This window comes from Lynx canadensis, chromosome C1, assembly GCF_007474595.2.
Source record: "Lynx canadensis isolate LIC74 chromosome C1, mLynCan4.pri.v2, whole genome shotgun sequence".
NCBI classification, from domain to species: Eukaryota; Metazoa; Chordata; class Mammalia; order Carnivora; family Felidae; genus Lynx; species Lynx canadensis.
Window position 1 is genome coordinate 48,544,049 of NC_044310.1, and position 20,402 is coordinate 48,564,450.

A 20,402-nucleotide genomic window follows, 5' to 3' on the forward strand; every position below is an offset into this window, starting at 1 on the left:
AACCCCGGCCTTTGTTGCTAAGGAGCGTTGGAACTGTAGCTGAGAGGCTCTAATGAAGGGGGAGGCAAGGAGAGAAAGAGAAGAAAGGCCAGCATTTGTTTGCAGAGCTTCACAGTTCTCTGGCCAGCTCCAAAGCCGTCCAGTTGCTGATCCCAATTAGAATATCAAACCCTGTATTGTTTCTCTTAATGATCTTGGGAAATTCCTCTGAAGAGTCAGCTAGCACTTAGCAAACTCTTTGGATTGCGTGATCTATACAGTTGTGTTTCTGCTTGTGTGAACACAGGATGCCAAGAGTCCTGAAAACACCCTTCATTTCAGTCCCCAAAAGGCAGTGATGAAGCTGGCAGAGCTGGAAGAGGGCAGAAAGCCCCAGGGCTTCAAACGTTTCACGCGGGGGCTCCATTCTACAAACGTTTTCCAGGTGCCCACCTGGGGGTGAATCTGGGTTCTGTGCTGGAGACGAAGGTGAGGAAGACCTTAGCCCTTTCTGGAAGTGACCTCCAGACTTGCTGGGGAGACAGACCACACATACTAGAGAAAATTCGCTCTAATGGTGACCGGCAAGGCACTGTTGGGCTTGAAGTTGTGCACTGGATTCTAATCCTGACTCAGTCACTCACTAGCTGTTGGTCCTTAGGAAAGCACCTTTTACCACCATGAGTCTCAGTTTCTTATCTGCACAATGGGCATAGTAGTAATGCCAGCATAGTTAGGTTACTATGAGGAGTCAGGGCAGGTGGAAGAATCAAGAATAAGAATGTGTAGGGCACGGTCTCTGCCTTCCAGGACCACACAATCAGGGAGCCACCTGTTGGCTTGGAAGTGGTCTGTACTTGGAAAAGGAATTTAATGGTTTGGTCCATTGAATGGGGTAAATGGAAATACTGTATAAGAATAAGATAGGAAGCCAGTTTTCCCTTACGGAGCATGTCTACGTGACAGATACAGAGCTGGGCAATTTGAACCATTATCTCCTTTAACATGAATGACTCTGTGAGGGAGATAGTGAATTGCTCAGGGTCACACATCTGTGAAGGAATCTGTCCAACTGGTGAGATTCAGCTTCTATCGTGTCTTCAGTGACCCATTTTAGAAGCTAAGGCTTTCAGACAGTTGGGGCAGATACAGTTGACCTAGAGTCTCTCCAGGGCATACTGGAGTTTAACCAGGCCACTGCACACAGACACCCATGTAAAAAGGTTCTGCTAGAGAAAGCTGGTCAAGACCACAGACAGCAGAGTTTCTCTACTCAGGGTTAGAAGTTCACAGTCACGGGGAATATACAAAACATCACTGACCTTAAGGGGGAAAAAAGAGAGAAAGGTAACAGATTTTCCATAAGTAAACCATGGGGAAGTCCTAGCACAGAGGTCAAACCAATATTCTAACACATAATGACCTCATAGCATTTTCCTGTTTGTGTTCAATGGTTTGCCTCATGGCAAGGCCTCATTTGACATCTGCTGTCACACTGTCACCTTGATATCTTAGCTTTTCTCTATGAATTGAGTTGAATTTTGCTTCTTTTAATGTTTACTCCGAGAAAACCTAGTGAGTATTTGCTTTTGCAAAGTGGAAGTCTTGCAAATTCGCGCACGTGCGCACACACACACACCTTGGGGTAAAGTAGTGGACAATTCCAGACAGGAGATGATCCAGAAACAATTGTCCCCTGGTTCTAGAAGGCAGATCTATCTCAAAATTTGTTTTTGCTATAGGAGTAACGTTATGTCCCTGTGTCATGTCACACAGTCGGTTGTTCAAGCATCCTGATGCTCAGCAGCTAAGGGACGGGACGTAAGAAAGGTCCATCTCTACTACATGCAAGGAACTGTCCAAATGACATGACTCTCAGCATTTATAACACTTCTGTGAAACACTCAGTGTTTTTATTATTCCTGTTTTACAGTTGAAGGAACTGAAGCTCAGGGAGATTAAAAGCTTTCTAAAGCTACCACCTACTAAGTATGGAGATGGATTTTGGCTGATTTAAAGCCTATTCTTTTTCTGCTCTCTGTTGAAGGGTGGGTAGTGGTGGTGGGGTGATTGTGGATCCAGATGTGGCCATTGCTACCCACTTATAGAAGTTCCATCAGTGAGCTCTACAGGAGTACAAGGTATGCACATAGCCCTGGGGCACCTTTCTGCTGCATTCCAGGTCCACGGAGTCCCCTCCAGCTGTGTGAGTTGCTGGGTGCTGAGGCTATTCCTGAGGAGCTAGTCTAGATGTCACACACAAAGAATTGGGTAGGGCAGGATCACTGCTCTTCAGGACCCCACGATTGAGTCTAATAATCCTGCCCTCATGTTTAGGGCCTCCCTTCATCCAGCCCTCTCTCCAGTTCATTTCCCCACAGAGATGTAGAGTGGAAAGGGCATTCTTAGTGTTCTCCAGAAGGCTCTATCCCTCTGGCCAATTATCAAGAGACAAGCAGTCTCAATAACTCTTCTACCCTTTACTTCTTTGAGCCTCTCTCTCTTCATCTGTGAAATGGAGTTATAAAACCTGCCATATTGAGTTGTCAGCGATGGATGAAACAAAATATTTCCAGGTCCCAGCACACATTAGCTGCCCAACGTATACTGAATTGTCTGATCTAATATTCTAACTTTCCTCATTTGGCATTTTGGTAGTCTGAGAAAGCCATGTTTGTTTGCTTACTTCTCTGACCTAAAAGGCTAGTGGGTCCAAGGGTTCTAGAATGTTAGAGAGGTGGTCCAGTCTGCTTTAAGAGGCATTTTTGGAGGTTACTCAAGGATTATAAAAACTAAAGCAGGCTCACACTTGAAGCCCTTAGAGATCATTTATGTTAGTGAATCAAAACTATTTTATTCTTAAGATCTTGTTTGTAAGACTTTATGAGACATTTCCCCCCCCCCCCACCCTGTATAAAACGGATAAAAAGGGATACTCAGGGATCTTTTTTACTTTTCCCCTTGACCTAACTCCTGCATCCTGTCTCCTGCACAGTTTTGAAAACCAGAATCCAGGTCACGCAACGTTAATGATGGTTCTGGGAACACATTTGTCTCTGAAGTCCTAGGCTAGCATTCCTTCGGTGAGCTCATGCTACCTGTGTGGTGTGATGTGTGTGTGTGTGTTCTGGGGGAGGTGCAAAGTTAGACAGAAGAACTATGGGGACTGGTGGAAACTTTTGCTTGATTTTCCTGCCAGAGGGAGCAAAGAAGATGTTACTTAGTTCAGAACCCTTTGTCACTCATTGAAACTTCTATCCTATACTCTGGGAAAAGGACAGTGTAACAGCATCTACTTTTGTACTAGAGAAAACATCTCACTTGTTCAGAAAACCTTGCTTGGAATTCTGCTCCTACCCTTAGTATTAACATATTGTTAATAATTTTATTTTTCTTATCATGTGGAAATCCTTCCTAGAACAGTGACTAGAGGCGGATCACACATCCAAAAATGATATAGTTAGGTCTCTTATGTGACAGGCATTTGAGGGAGTTGACAAGAATATCTAGCATATTTTTTACTCTATGGAATTGCAGGGTTTGCAAAAGCAAAGTTTCCTCAGCAAGGTAGAAAAAAAATCGTGTAATGTTCATAAGGAGCTTTATTGGAATAAAAGGGGGTTTTAAGAAATTGGGTTCTTGCCACCTCAGGAGAGGAAACCTGGTTTTCTCGGGTCACTCTGAGCTGCCTATCAGGGAGTATCATAGCTAGAAATGAAGCCCAAGTCCAAAGCATCTTCAGTTGCTGCATCAGCCTTGACTCTGTGACAGTGTCTCCACCACTATGCATGGGCTGGGGAGAAACACGTGTCTGGGTAGAAAGGAAGAAAAAGGAAACATCTGTTCTCACAATATGGGTTTGTTATCATAGCTCCTTTAAGTACTGGAGTGCTGGCTCCAAGAGCATATTTTCTCCCGCATGGAATCTCCTCAAGGCTTGGTCGATTTTCCGAGGGCTCAGGGACAGGTTGTAAATGAGATTGTAGTTGTGAATGCGGCGTCTGGCCCGTTCCTTTTCCAGGACTCCTGCGATTGGGTTGGGTGGGTGGTAGGTTTTGAAAAGAAGAAAGAAAAAACAAAAAAGAGAAAACAAATCTATTAGCTCAAATGACTTCCGTGTAAAAACAAAATGCTAATATTTTGACACTTTAGGCTTCCTAAAGCAATTTAAGCTTGTTCTTTGGGGCCATAACACTTTAAAAGCCAATTTTTAAAACAGGTGGAGTGCCTGTGAAAATCGATTTCTAATTTTTCTGGTTTATTTTTATCTTATGGAAGTAGCCAAACGCGTTCCTAAACAGGCAGGTTTCAAACAGCCCATTTTGATGCTTTTCTGGAAATGTATTTGCTGTGACTCCCTCCAGCTTGCTGTGTGATTACAGGTAAAGCATCACGTTTCTCAAGGCTCAGAGTCTAAATCTGTATAGTTGAGATGGTAGTGCTTATCATCACAGGATGTGCTCTGGTACTTACGTGTTATGTGTATCAATGCCAAGGTGCTTTCCAGGTTAAGGGTAGGTGGATGTTGGTGGTTGCAGAGAAGAGTTTTAAAGGTAGAACAGAGCATCAGCAAAGATCAAGAACTCACTTATGAGCTCCTAATTGTGAGCTCATATATGTCAGATACAGATATGCACTTGGGAATATAGAAGATTTAGAGAAGTGACCTTTTACCTCAGGGAGATCCAGATGAGACAGTCAGATATGCAAAAAATTAACTAGAATGCAACAATAACAATAATCACACACAAGCACGTGCGCGTGCGCACACACACACACACACCATTTATCATGTTTCAGGCACGCCTCCAAACATTTTACCAGTAGCAATTCATTTAATGCTCACAACAGCCCATTTTACAGAAGAAGAAACTGAGGCATAGAGATGGTAAGTCACTTGCCCAGGGTTGCTTAAAACCATGCATTTAACCACTACACTACATTATAGAGTAAGGAAGAAGAGATTATTTTAAGTGAGGCTCAGATTGTTTCCTAAATATGTTCCTTGAATTTGGGGGATCTACACCACTGGTGTCAAGAAAAGCTTTTAAATATCTTTTATAGGGATTAAAGATACATCTCATGCATGTTGTTCTTCTACTCTTCTATACTGGTGTGGGCTGTGGTAGCGATTGTGGATTCTTTCTCAAAGAGGCCAGAGATGGTCCCCGGGTCATGTTGTAAACATCACTACCAGCCCATTAGAGTTTGTGTCTGCTGGATACCTGTTATCTCTGTTGAAGCTGCCAAGTAGTATTCATATGTATTTTTTTAATGTTTATTATTTTAAAAAGAGAAAGAGAGTATGAGCAGGGGAGGGACAGAGACGGGTGGGGGGGACACAAAATCCAAAGCAGGCTTCAGGCTCTGAGCTGTCAGCACAGAGCCCGACATAGGGCTCGAACTCATGGACTGCGAGATCATGACCTGAGCCGAAGTCTGACTCTCAACCCACTGAGCCACCCAGGCGCCCCAAGTATTATTTATATTTAAATGAGCAAAGACCACTGAGCATGATGCTTTCCTCTGAACTGCTCCCTGATGGGTCTTCTTAGCAGTGGACTATAGACAGGTCCTAATGTGATTTATTCTATTCGTTCTGTTTGGTTCTGTCCCATCCTGTCCCATCCTCTCTCCGTTTGTTTATTGTCTATCTCTTCTATTAGAATGTTGATCTTGGCAGAAATAATTTTCTTTGAGTTGGCCAATTGCATCTTTGCAGTTCTTTGGATTGGGTGGCTGTTCTTGGTCTGGTCTAGGTTGGATCCCTCAAGACATTTCCTCATATTCTGCCTCTGGAATTATTAGTCATGGACTTTGGAATAAGTGTCTGGCTGGGGAAGGTATTTTAACTTTTTGAGCCTCAGTTTCCTCAACTTTAAAATAGGGATAATTAAACTGTATAAAAACCAGTAAAATAATGAAAGCTTAGAACGGTGCCCAGAACTATTAATCACTCATTAATGCAAGAATTATAAGATGATTATAATAGTTATATCATCAACATTATTTAAAATATATAAGAATGTATCTTAATAAAAAATTTTTAAAAATACACAATTTAGTTTATATTTTAATCACAAATTAAAAGTAATGTTAAGGGGTGCCTGGGTGGCTCAGTCGGTTAAGCGTCTGACTTCAGCTCAGGTCATGATCTCACAGTTTGTGAGTTCAAGCCCTGCGTTGGGTCCTGTGCTGATAGCTCGGAGCCTGGAGCCTGCTTCAGATTCTGAGTCTCCCTCTCTCTCTGCCCTTCCTCTGCTCATGCTCTGTCTCTCTCACTCTCAAAAATGAGTAAATGTTAAAAAAAATTTTTTTTAAAGTAATGTTAAAAAATACATCTAGAAATCACCACTGGTGTGCATGGGGACATTTTCTGCTATCTTCTGAGCTTTACCATTGGTAGAAGATTCCTAGTGTCAAACAAGAGTCCATTGACTGAAATTTGTATCTGTCTAATTTACTGTCTTTAGGGGATGCCTAGGACAGCTGCATAAAGTCACCCTTACAATCTATCTTAGGGTTGAAAACCTGTTCTTGTCCCACCAGAACCAAAATAAAAGAAATAATAAGACTTCCTTTAACATCTACTTTATTCTACAGTTTACAAAGAACTCTCAAATGTAATTTGATCCTTTCTCAAATCTGGGGAGGTATGTTTTATTATTTTATTTTATTTTTTTAAATTTTTAAAAATCATTATTTATTTCTGAGAGAGAAATAGAGTGTGAGCAGGGGAGGAGCAGAGAGAGAGGGAGACACAGAATCCGAAGCAGGCTCCAGGTCTCGAGCTGTCAGCACAGAGCCCGACGCAGGGCTCAAACTCACGAACTGTGAGATCTTGACCTGAGGTGAAGTCGGACGGTCAACCGACTGAGCCACCCAGGCGCCCCGAGGTATGTTTTATTATTAACAGTCTTAGTTTATAGATAAAGAAACAGGCTCAGAGGATACATATATACATACTGGCTTTCAGGGCGCAGCAATTAGTAAAATCTGGAGTTGAATCTAAGTCTTCTGGTAAAAACAAACAAAGAAACAACCAGCAAAGCAACAAGCAAAACCTCATGTTCTTTCTGGTGTGTCATGGGAGTTTAGTGTAGTGGGAAGTCCAATAGAACTGGGTTTGAATTATGGCTCAACTCCCCACTGGCTATTCCTTTACCACTTTGAGGTTGGCTTTTTCCTCCGTAAATAAGGACATTAATGCCTTCAGCATGTGGTTGATGTGAAGAGTTAGTGATTCAGTGCGTGCAAAGTCCAGACTCATGCAAAGAATGTCCTTGAGGTCTCTCATTGCATTCTGCCTCCTTGAACGTGAAAACGTTTTCTATCTAGCCTTCAGTTCATTGGGAAAATTCCAAATCTACCATTCACTCAAACATTTATCCCAACCACCTTTTTTTCTTTAGAAAACGCGACCAGTTATTCACAGTCATTTCTTATTCTTCCTCTTCAAGGATATTTTCTTGACAACCCCTGTTAGAAAATAAGCACAAAGTAGGTTCCCAGAAACACTAATTTGATGATGGATGGTCTGTCTTCACCCTGAATGAAGAACACCCTGGCCTACATATTTCCTTGCACATAATAAAGAACACTGATTCATCAATAGGCAAAGTAGGTATCATCTGCTCAGTGTCTAGATTGAGGCTGTGGTGGTCAGCTAAATACTGTGGTTAATAAACCAATGAAATGACCTCAGTTAATCCTCTTTCCTCATTAAAGATAGTTTTAGATGTTCCCAGATCAGGCTGACACATTCCCTGGCTGACAAGGAACTAATGAATTTCATAGAAACAGAGAAAACAGGCATAAATAGTGAAGAGGCCATGAGAGAGGCATTTCAAATCTGCTGGAGTCTGCCTCCAAAGTCAACAAAACTCTGTTTTTCCTCAGAAGAGTTCAGAAGTATGAGAAAGGTCCCAGCCATTGGGGAGTCTTTTAGCAACTGAGTTTATGATCCATCATCCATCACTGCAACTTAGCATTTGTTTCTTTAGAAATGTCTTCTCTCTCCACCTGATGTTTTTTTGTTCGTTTATTTTTGTTTGTAACCCCATCACCACTCTAGTTATGAATACCTAGGCTCATGATTATTTCAGTAATGGCTTTTTTAAAAAAATGTATTTTTATTTATTTTGAGAGAGAGATAGAGAGCAAGCAGGGGAGGGGCAGAGAGAGAGGGAGACAGAATCCCAAGCAGGCTCCACACTGTCAGCACAGAGCCCAACGCGGGACTTGAACTCACCGACCATGAGATCATGACCAGAGCTGAAGTCAAGAGCTTAACTAGCTGAGCCACCCAGGCACCCTTTCAGTAGCCTTTTAATCTCCTTTTCTCCAGTATCATCTGTAAATTATCTATCTTAGCTTTTCTTGTGCTCTGCTCTGGTTGAACATTTGGTGGACACTGGGTAGAGGATTATCCTAGGACTTGGGATTCACAGTAGAGTTTCAACTTCACTATCCAATCCAATAGAAATCTTCTAAGCTTTGTGGAAGATGGTTTCAACTCAGAGCATCCTCCCCAGTTATCTAAAGCTTCTCTGTCTGGGAGGCTCACTCAAGTTTTCTCTTCCATGGAACCCTCTCTGAATACTCAGCTCACATTAGATGATGAGCTTCTTTTCATCTCTTCTCTCTTTTCCTTGGACTCTAACTCTTGTGTCTTCAATTATGATGCTTTACTATATGTTGTCCTTGAAAATGTTTGTTTTTCAGCATTTAACTACTCTTAGTCTTGGTGTCAGACCTAAAAGCTCCTTGAGGCCAGAGACCACGTCTTTTTTTTTTTTAATGTTTATTTATTTTTGAGAGAGAGAGAGAGAGAGAGAGGCAGGCTGGAGGAAGAGCAGAGAAAGACAGAGACACAGAATCAGAAGCAGGCTCCAGGTTCTGAGCTGTCAGCACAGAGCCTGATACAGGGCTAGAACTCAAAAACTGTGAGATCGTAACCTAAACTGAAGTTGGCCACTTAACCTACTGAGCCACTGAGGTGCCCCCAGATACCATGTCTTATCCTTTCTGGTTTTCCTTCTGGTTCAGCCTTTAACAAAGTGCTGGGCTGATAACACATGTTTAATAAATGATTTTCTAATTCAGCTAGATTAGTTTTTCATTAATTTTTTTTTCTCCCCCTCTCTTTGGTAGAATTCTTTGAAGTCCTTGGGTATTATATGGTAATTACACTTTATGTGGTCTAGAGTTAAGTGATTTGGAAATTCAAAACAAAATGAAACAAGAACACACAGTGAATGAAAATACACCCATTGCTACTGTTACACGATTACTTCTAGAGAGTACTAATGCATCTGCTATTTCTTTTGTTGAGATATAATTGACATATACCATTGTATAAGTTTAATTTTTTTAACGTTTGTTTATTTTTGAGACAGAGAGAGATAGAGCATGAACGGGGGAGGAGCAGAGAGAGAGGGAGGCACAGAATCTGAGCTCCAGGCTCTGAGGTGTTAGCACAGAGCCTGACGCGGGGCTCGAACTCACGGACTGCGAGATCATGACCTGAGCTGAAGTCGGATGTTTAACTGACTGAGCCACCCAGGCACCCCTACCATTGTATAAGTTTAAAGTGTACACTATGATGATGTGATACATGTATCTATTGGGAAATATTTACCACCTTAAGGTCAGTTAACGTATCCTTTATCACACACAATTACCATTTTATTGTGGTTGTTACTGTGGTGGTGAGCATATTAAAGCTCTACTCTCACAGCAACTCTCAAGTATACAATACAGCATTGTTAGCTAGAGTCCTCATGCAGAACATCAAATCCTTGGAACTCATTCATCTTATAACTCAAAGTGTGTACCCTTGGATCAACATCTCCCATTTTGCCTGGCAACTGCCGTTCTGCTCTCTACTTCTCTGAGCTCCATATCTTTTTTTTTTTTTTTTTTTTTTTTTTTTTTTTTTTTAACGTTTGTTCATTTTTGAGAGACAGGGAGAGACAGAGTATGAGCAGGGAAGGGGCAGAGAGAGAGGGAGACACAGGATCTGAAGCAGGCTCCAGGCTCCGAGGTGTCAGCACAGAGCCTGATGCAGGGCTCAAACTCACAAACTGTGAGATCATGACCTGAGCTGATGTCGGACTCTCAACCGACTGAGCCACCCAGGTGCCCCTGAGCTCCATATCTTTAGGCTCCACATATAATATGCTAACTCATCATGAACACAGAATGTAATTAAGTGCAATGATTTCAGTCCAGGTGCTTTTCTATCTGCTCCCTCTTTTCCATTCTCCAGGCTTCTGACCTTGACCTGGCCTTCATTTTCACTAGGACATTGCAATAGCCTCCTTTCTCCTTTCCCTGCTTTCAGTTCCTCCTCAAATCTGCACGTAGCCATTGAGGGTCTTTCTGAGATACGACTTCATCATACCAGTTCTCTGCTTAGAAACTCTCAATGCTATTCATTCCCTTTGATCTAAATCCAAATTCCTTGGTCTGGCGTCTAAGATCTTCTTGGAGCTAGAATCTTATATTTTCTACCTTTATCATGTAACATTCTTCTTAATAGCCCTTGTCTTTTTTCCAAACCAAACTTCTGACACTGAGCTTCACACATAACGCTTTGCTTGGGTAACTCGCACTTTTGCCAGAAAAGTCTATTTCATTCCTTTGTACGTAAACTGTGCTTTATCCTTAACGGTTAATTTCACACTAGCATAACCTTCCCGGATCACCTCACTAGGAAGGAATTCGCCTTTCTCTGAATGCCGACATAGCACACTGTAATGGTATTTATCACCTTCCATCTTGGATTTATTTATGTATTTATATTCATTTATTTGTTCCCTCAAAAAAAAAAAAAAAAAGTTGAATAAGGGTGCCTGGGTGGCTCAGTTGGTTCAGTGTCCGGCTTCAGCTCATGTCATGATCTTGCATTTTGCGGGGTTTGAGCCCTTCGTCGGGCTCTGTGCTGACAGCTCAAAGCCTGGACCCTGCTTCAGATTCTGTGTCTCCCTCTCTCTGCCCCTCCCCCACTCGTGCTCTGTCTCTCAAAAATAAATGAACATTAAAAAAAATTAAAAAGTTGAATAGAATTATGCAAGGTACTAGAGCTAAAAAAGGAATATAGTCTACTGGTGATATTGTAGTAAGTCTCCAGATAAAAAAAATACAATATATCAAACAGGATAATGGTTGTTAAAGAAGTCTAGAAGGCCAGATAAAGATTGGCCTAGATCTTTCTTGGGGAAATCCCGGGAGTCTCAGAGGAGTAAAGCCTGAGTTCTAACATAAAACATGTTTAGGCATGAGCTAGCCAGGCGGACAAGATGAGGAGTTGGCAGTGGGTAAGGTAGGAAGAAGAGAGGTGGACAGCTCAGACTGTCTGGGCATAGGGTTAGAAAAAGAGCAGCCACGGGGAAAGCATAGCGTGTTTGAGGAAGACACGTTCTTCATTATGACAGGGTAGGATATGCTGAGAGAATAATGAGTTGAAGGAGAAGAGACTGGTCAGGTGGACAGAACCAGCTTTTGCCTTGCTAAGGAGTTTGGAGTTCAGCCTCTGCCAGTGGGCACGCCGAAGGTTTCAGTCAGGAGTTTACAAGATTGGATTATGGGTTGGACTCCAGGAGTTGATGGAGGAGGATCAAAGACACAAGAAACTGTAAGCAAACTGGTGGGTGATTCACGTCTGATTCTGATCCATCTTTGTATTTCCTGCTTGTGATCCCAGTGCCAGTGCACGTGGTTTCTATACAAACTGTACTTGGTAAGAAGTGAGAGAGAAGGAGGTGTCCACTTCCAGACTAGAACACAAATAGAAAGGTGTAGCCACTGTAAGCGTCCCACTTCACCTGTATTAGTCAGGTCACACAGGTAGAGGGCATTTTCCAGCTTCCTGAACCTGTCAATCCATGTCTCATATTCTTCAGGCTCGTTCTTCATCATTGGAGTCACGAAAGGCTGTGAGATTGGCCTGACCTTCAAAGCTTTCAGGGGATCTTTGGGGGCTGAAATCTCAGCAGGAGGGTTTTCTGGTTGCAGCTCCTCTTCTGGAATTTTCTACCAAAACAACACAGGCATCTCACTGGCAATACATTCACCACAAAGAGCTCCTCCAGTCTCTTGGCCAAAGATGAGGCCACACAGCTAGCAAGATTTATTGCAAGGTCTGGCTTTGTAAAGCTAGAGGATGTGTTTCAAATCCTCAGTGCCATAGGACCATATCTGCCAATTCTTGCTGGATATAAACTACTATGTTGAGTGCGTGTGTGTGTGTGTATGTTTTAAGAGAGGAGTGAAATCATGACTTTCATTCAGTTTACATTTCTGATTTACACAAAACAAAGGTTTTTGTAACTGAGACATTTCATGACATCCTACTCTGTTTTATACTAGTAGGGTTACATGAGGGGATGGGCTTCAGGCAATGCTTATAATTTCTTGGTGGGAAAACTTCTGCATCATGAGTGTGAGATTCTTGATGAAAAGTGATTGAAACCACACTGATATGATCTTAGGCTCCTGGGCTCATTTTAACAAAGCACAAATCACCTCTGCGATCTGTCTGTCCTATTCATTTAAGAAAGGAAGCAGCAGCCCAGGGAATAGAAGTGACTTACTAAGATCAGACAGTCAATGGTAGACACAAAACTAGGAGGAGGGTGCAGAGGTCATGTCCAGCTCACTGTGGTGTTCTAACCCCGTGCCCTGCACAAAATACAGATGCCTTTAGAACAGGTAGACAAATGAATCCCCGCCATGCCATGTAAGACATTCTGTCACTTATCATGAAGACAGAGAGTGGGCATCTATTGTTTCATCTGATCAACCCCACTTTTCCAGGAATTGCCCATCTTGTCTATCTACATGGTTGTGGAGAGAATTACCATGTATCTACATGCATGGTGCAGGACGAGGCATCTAATAATGCAAAATGGGCCAATAAACACACTTTCCAGTGACTGGGGAACTATTTGTGAGAGCTAAAGACAGAGAGATAGAAAAACAGAGTCATTCTGTGTGGGAGGTAGGAACTGCAGCAGATTTTCCACTCAGTGTATTGGAAATGCAAAAAAGATGGTCTGTTGAGAAAGACAGATAAATGGATAGTTAGACAGAAGGATAGATAGACAGAGGGTAGGAAGTTGATGGCAGAGAGAAGAGAAAAAAATATAGGAAGACATGATGTCCAAGTCCCTGAATTGGGCACACTGTTACAGTTCTATCCTTAGGCAGCATAATATGCTTGTTTACCCTTCCAGTATATTTCATTGTTAGAGTTGGTTCTATTTGCCATAGAATCATTCCTCTACCTTTGGTATAATATCTGTGCTTCCCCCAATTTTCAAGTATCTGAATTTCTCCAGTTTTGTACCTTTGTCTCAAACTTCTCATATACAAGTTGTGAAAATCCCAAAGCTCTAAAAAATAAAAATTGCAGTAAGGAACCAAGTTTTGAGTTTGTTAACAAACATGGATTAAGCTGCTGCTGGGGAATATAAAGAATTGGTTTGTTTGCAATAATAGAATGCTATATGAAATTGAACCCATATGGATGACCAGCAACCAGCAAATTTTAAGAGATTAATATAAAAGAATTCCTCTTTGATATATATGTATATATATATATATATATATATATATATTTTTTTTTTTTTTTTTTCTGACCAGTGCTCATTTCTCTTCAGAAAGCTCTGAGTGACTGGTGGAGCCAGGGAGAGGAAGGGGGTGAGGGAGGAAAGGGGAGAGGGGACCACAGGAATCCAGGCTGGCGCCTCGCAGGAGGAAGATGGCAGAGGGCTAAGCGGTAGCCACTGCCCGATAAAATCAGTGTTAAGAAACAGCTGAAAGTTTTCATGAAGTAAATAAACAGGACTCTACTTTTTAGAGCCTTGGACCACTTTAGAAATCTGATGAACACTTTAGATAATCTACCCAGCTAAAGGCACACATGCATAGAGTTTGGTGGATGATTGTAGAGAATTCAAAGAGGTCATTGGATCTGAGAAACTGATTTAAAATAACTTTGTATTTCTTCAGATAGTTCAACAGTCTCTTGACCACTAAAGGCAGGGAAAGGGGGGATTTGTATGGACCCTAATTAGGCTCAACCCAACAAGTAAGTAACACATCCTATACTGTTTTAGTCCCACGTTATCAGGATCAATTCCAAATTCCTTACTTGGCACATAAGGCCATCCAAGTTCTTGTCCTTGTTTATTTTCTTTCGGCCCTATGTATGCATCTTTTTCTCTCATCTTTTTCCAGCCACATAAATCCAGAAAAAAAATAATGTCTTTATGTTTTATACATACTATTCTCTCTGTTGTAAAAGCCCTTCTTACCACTCATGCCTTGATTGGTTGGACTTCTACACATCCTTCAAGACCCAACACATATTTCACTTCTTGTGGGAAGCCTTCCCCAAAGCTCCAGGTGGATTGAGGGGTGATTCTTTGTAGCCCCTTTATCCATCCTAGCACTTATTCCAGGATATTGTGATTGTTACAGTGTCTCTCTCTTCTACCAGAGTTCTAGAGACCGGGTCTGTGAGGTAGTCATTTGTGGATCATCAAGGTCTTGTTAGTGGCTTGGCACATACTTGGTTCTAAAGACATGTTTACTGAATGAGTAAGGGGATGAAGAAACGATTTTCTCTGGGAAAATAGGAAATTTGCTTTACCAAACTTCTGCTTCAATTTCACTCCCTAAAAATGGGGGCAGTGAATGCTGCTTATACCGGAATGTGAGAAGAATCAGTTATTGCAGAAATGCAGCAAAATCCTCAAACAAGAGGCAAAATAAAAGAGCAAAGTATATTTTTTATAATCTTATTCACAACAGACTTAACACTCAAGGAGAAAAGCATTTGCTGTTGTTTCTTGCGTGGCAAGAGGCTTGCCAAAATGGATACTATTTTCTAAAATATTTCAAAGTGTGAAGTGCATGAAGAGGCCTCCCGTCATTTTAAGATGAATTATGTTCTAATCCGGGCATTTAAAAAACAACAACAACAGAAAAACTCAGGCTGTTTTTCAATTCTGTCTGCATCTTCTTTTGGCTAAGTGCTGGGAATATTAAAGCGGATTTTAACTGCTTGCCAGATTTTTTTTTTTTTAAATCAAAGAGCCCATTACATTTTAAAATGTGATGTCTGGGGAAAAGGTCACCCTCAGTTTCTGGAAGCTGGACTTCAGATGTTAAAATAGGTCTCATAACCATCTTTTATTTTGATGGCAGTTGGTGGATTGGTCACAGGCTTTGGAAGGACACCTGTATCCATGCTACAAGTCCAGTTTCTTGGGGGCAGATGGCAGGCCCTTCACCTCGTGTTGAGAGAGATCTGTGTGCGTACCAGCTGGGACAGGAACCAACCCACGCTCTCAGAGTTCTTCCTCCCTCCTCTGTTGGAAGAGAGTCTCAAAGTCAAAGATAGCCTGACATCAAGGTGTTGGGTGGAAATCAAAAACCCAGAAGGGAGGGCCCCACCCAGCATCAGAGAATAGAGGGCCAAGGATCGTTGAAGCCCTTCCCCAAGCTCCTGGTAGCCAGGTGCATACCATATGTTCTGTTCTGCCTTGAGATATCTTAGCAGCTTCAGCCTGCATGGTAGTGGCAGAGGTTTCTTTTGCTTTCTTTCCTGGACAAGAAAGAAAAAAACCGAAGGGTTTAGTTTGGCCTCTTCATTTTAGTACATACACATACCTACAGAGGCAAAGAGAATGTTGAAGCTCTGTTATGGGGTTGGCACTGTGTTGGGTGCTAGGGATCTACTGGTAGATAAAAGAGATCCAGTAGCTGCCTTGATGGAGCTCACGAAAGGGAAGCAGACACTCCAAGTTATTATTTGGTTACAAACTACCAGAAACACAACAAAGGAAAATGTGAAAATATTTGAACATATATTGAGGTAGCTGTGAGAGCAGTGGAGGATATGAGAAGGCTCCTTGGAGGAAGGTACACGTAAACTGGGGACCTGAGGGGTGAAGAGGAGTTTCCAGGTAAAAGTGATGCTGGGCAGATTGCTTCAGATAAGCAGAGACAACAGCCCATAGCGCCGCCTTGAATCAGGAGGGCTTTTGCAGCTTGGAGAGTGGCAAGGGCCCTCCTTCCATGGTTCTGCCTCTTTACAGAGAAGCAGGAACTTCTGCCCCTCTCTCCATGCAGGTGTGTGCCTCAAGCCTCCGGTAAAAGCTTTGCCTTCCTTGCTCCTTTCAGTGTTCAGAAGTGCTGTACAGGAAGAGGTTTGGACATCATTCCTAACCCAGGGGGTTCCACTGCCCAGATACTACTTGCTCAGGCTGCTGCCTTCACGAATAGAAGAAATTTCCTTAGGATGCAGGAAAAAGACACGAGGCTCTTCTGCTGAAATCCTCTTAGGCTTATTGTGTGTATCATCCATTCATCACTAGCGGCTTCCATCACACTGGGTGACTCACTCATTTGTTTCACAAATCCATGCGACGACCACACAGTACAGATTTCTGGGGACTTCAGCTTCGATGTTTAGTGCGTTGTTCAAATATGCCATTAACAAATAGCTGTTGTTCCTGAGTGGGGTCTCACTACTTTCAACAAAAATGGTTCAATCAATACATTGCGCAGAAAGGTGGAGAGTGGAGGCTCTGGCCTTGGGTTGGAGTCCCGGCTCCCGTCTCTATCAGCTGCGTGGCCCTGGGCAGGTTCCTTGTCACCACTGTGTCTCAGTCCCCACTTCTGTAAAAGCTGGATAGTGCTGCCCAGAGTTTAGTGTGAAGATTAAACGGACTAGAAACTGTAAAGTCTCTTAAAAACTGAGAACAAACTGAGGGTTGATGGGGGGTGGGAGGGAGGGGAGGGTGGGCGATGGGCATCGAGGAGGGCACCTGTTGGGATGAGCACTGGCTGTTGTATGGAAACCAATTTGACAATAAGTTTCATGTTTAAAAATAAAAAGAAAAGAAAAGAAAAGAAACTGTAAAGCAAACTCCTGGCACACAGCAAGTGCTCAATAAATGTTAACTAATAGCGGCACCTGCGTGGGGATCCTCGTGTAAATTAACTTACATTTCAGATGAAAAAGCCTTTTGTCACACCTTTAGTATTGTACCTGTGAGCCATGACGCATCTTCTCCCTCAGTCTCTTGATGAAGGTAAGGTGACTTCATGATATCTGAAGCTTCATTACCCAGCATTAGAATAAGTACTCAGTTAGACTAAATGAAGGACCAGGTGCCCTGATTTGGAGCCTAGGAAATAAAGCCACTGAATATATAGTTCTATTCCTCTAATTCCTTTTCAGGTCCTACGGGAGGAGGAATTTCTTCTCTTCATTTCTTTATTCCCCTGTACCTAACCCAGATGCTAGAGTAAGACTTAATAGATGCTTAATGAGAATCATGATAGCCAGTTCAGGCAGCCCCTCTGAGGCAGATCCGATTTAATCAGCTGAAAATTTGCCATGGGAACCCATCATCACCTACTAGCGCTGGCCCCTGCTTATTTCACCCAGTATGTGGAAGAAAAGCTTTCTGCCGGTGAGAAAAGGTTCCAATTACTCTGAATGATCAAGTTTGAGAGTTAAAAGGATTCTGGAAGCAGCGCGTAGCATAAGGGCGGCAAGATAAACTTTGGTGTCAGACCTGAGTGCTAAACCTGGTCCTTCCCTTAACCAACCGCAAGCTTTCAGATCCTGACATTGTCAGTTGTGGAAAGGACATGACACCAGCGGTCTGCAATAATATTGTGGCGATTCAAAAGAAAAAAGTTACTGAGAGAAAATACTTAACACGGGGAAGATGCTCCATGCAAGGTATTATTATTTGTTATTGTGTTATCATTATTATATGATCTTAAATCTCATTTCCCCAGAAAACGAGACTTAGCATTAATTATGATGTGGGCACTGTTTATTTTCTGGGCACTGTTCATGTACATTATCCCTTTTAGTATAAGAGCTAGAACTTAGTCTTTGTTCCAGGCCAGTTTCTCTCTGGTGTCTGCACTTCTCTAAGTTACATTAGAAGAAAATACAGGCTAGTCTCTCTGGTCTCTCTCAAGTTTCCCTTTCTCCCTTCTAATACCTATGAGCATATAAAGAGGTAATGGTTTGCACATGTAAAAATGGTTTGAGAAACCCGAGGCAGAACTAATTTTTTTTTTTTCTAACACAGCAGGAAGGATAAATAATAACCATCTGTCTAGTCTGCCAGTTGATGATTTGTACTGGAGGAAATAAGCCAAGCTGGCTTCTAGAGATTTCCAGGTGTTGGAAGGGCCAGGTTTTACAGGGCTTCCAGTGGATTCTGATAGTCACACAGCCAGCCCTCCCTGCCCCCACCCCCCTCCACTAATGACTTGAAATCGTGGTCTTCAGTGTTGGCTGCTAATATGCTACCACCTGGGGAGCTTTAAAAATTACCAGTGTCTGGACGGCACACCAGACCAATTAAATCAGAATCTCGAGGGGTGAGAACCCAGCTCAGAACTTCTAAAGAATTCTCTAGGTAATTCTAAAGTGAAGCCACAGGAGAAAGCAACTGATGTAAATAAAGACTTCTGGCCTCATTGGACCTAGTGAATGAACTTTTGTGAGAAGGAAACTAATATATGTCAGATATCTCAATATATGCCAGACATTTCTCACGTGTTTTCTTAATCTCAAGAATAACCCTGCAAGGTAGAAATTGTCTCCATCTTACCAAGGAGGAGACTGAGGCAACACGAGGTTCAGTTTCTTGCTTAAGACAATAGAGGTAGCGTTAAGTCTAGGATTCTAATGCATTCACTCATTCAACAGCCATTGTTAAATGCTTACTGTGGTACAACAATGAACTGGACAGAATCTTCTCATGGAGTGCGCATTCCAGTGTTGAGGGCACGCAGATAGATATGTAAAATAATGTCAAGTAGTGATAAGTGCTAGAAACACAACTGCAGCCAGTTACGGGGTTGGAAAGTCTTGGCAGTTTCTATTTTAGGGAGGAATTCACCAAAAGCCTCTTGAAGGGACATTCAAATAGTCCTGAGAAACAAGGGACAAAGGTATGCAAATGTCTGCAGAAAGAGCATTTCAGGAGAAAGCTACCATAAAGACAAAAGGTCACAAGGGAGGGAGGAATGTTTGGTGCATTCAGGCAATAGCTGAGAGGGGAGTCTTGTTGATGTGGGATGGAAAGGGAAGAGAAGTGGGTTAAGTATTAACAGAACTGAAGGGCCTCATGGGCCATGCAGATGACTGGAATTTATTATTATTACTATTATTATTTTGGCTTCCATCATTCATTTCTTCTCTGGTGATTGTTCTCTTCATTATCCCCTTCTAGTGATAGCAACAATATTTTGGTTGGTGGGCACCACTCTTCCCCCATCCTGGTGCTGTGGTTTGGTAAGAATGACCCCCAGTTCCAACTCCAAGCTTGGCCTCTGGTTAGTTGAAGACTATCATGGTTATCCTAATCACAGTCTTGATTCAAAGGTGGACATAAAAATCCAACTTAAGTGTCTGAGGCTAGTGGAGACCTCCACTACGGTTTTTCAGCTAGCGAAATTCCTCTGGGAAGGATGGGCCAAAAGAGAGTGCTGTGAACATGCGATGAGCATAGCTGTCATAGCTATTTTGTTACTGCAGAAGAAGTGCCTGGAGTAGTTGGGGCACCACCAGGTAGAGCCTAAAGATGATGCCAGCACCATGTACAGCAGAGCAGAGAGCCAGAAAGAAACCAAATCTTGGATTTTAACGTTTAAATGACTACATCCAACCATGCTTATAGTTCTTGTTGCTGCCAGACTTTTCATTTAGATAAACCAAACCTCTTTACTGTCTCAACAGAGTTGGCTTTTCTTAGAACTATAAATAGTTCTAAGTAGGAATTACTGCGGTTATTTTTTTCCATAATAAAAGGGAGGTTAAACTCTTAGTCATTTTTCTGTGTTATCTTGAGTGATAGGTCTTCAAGAGACGTTTGAGGGGATCAATGAACCTCTGAGGCTACAGCCATTCCCTCCAATCCCCCCCCCCCTCCATTAGCAGCTTTGCTATATCCCTGCTCTGTGCTTCCTGCTTTTTCTTCCTCATCCTCACTCACAGGCTCCAGAGTGAAGAAATTCGGTTTGGGTATACTTCATTTTTGTGAAATACTATTTTAGACCTCATACCGCAGCATGTCTGGAGGGGTCTGAGCTCTTCTGTATTTGTCTTAATGGGAGTTCATAGCATTTCTTGGATCTGTGGCTTGAAGTCTGGAAATTTCTAAGTCATAATTGCTTCAAATATTGCTTCAGCTCTATTCTCTTCCTCCTATCTTTCTGTGACTTCATTACATATATACTGGATTTTTTGCTGCTTCCTGTATGTCTCACAAACTTTTTTGTATATTCTATCTTCATTTCTCCTTCATGCTTCAATATGGATATTTCCTACCAAACTATATTCCAGTTCACTAATCCTTTCTTCAGCTATGCCCAAC

The 20,402-nt window shown here is 42.2% G+C and overlaps 1 protein-coding gene across 1 annotated transcript in view; it reads right to left on the bottom strand.

Moving 5' to 3' along the window:
* Window positions 1–3,844: 3,844 nt before the first annotated feature.
* CC1H1orf87 (chromosome C1 C1orf87 homolog) overlaps window positions 3,845–20,402 on the bottom strand; it is a 78,796-nt gene continuing 62,238 nt past the window's right edge. Inside the window, exons 9-11 of the mRNA XM_032594137.1 lie at window positions 15,516–15,595; window positions 11,808–12,015; window positions 3,845–4,005 (exon numbers count right to left, since the gene is read on the bottom strand). Coding sequence (XP_032450028.1) covers window positions 3,845–4,005; window positions 11,808–12,015; window positions 15,516–15,595 — 449 coding nt within the window. The remainder of the gene's footprint in view (window positions 4,006–11,807; window positions 12,016–15,515; window positions 15,596–20,402) is intronic.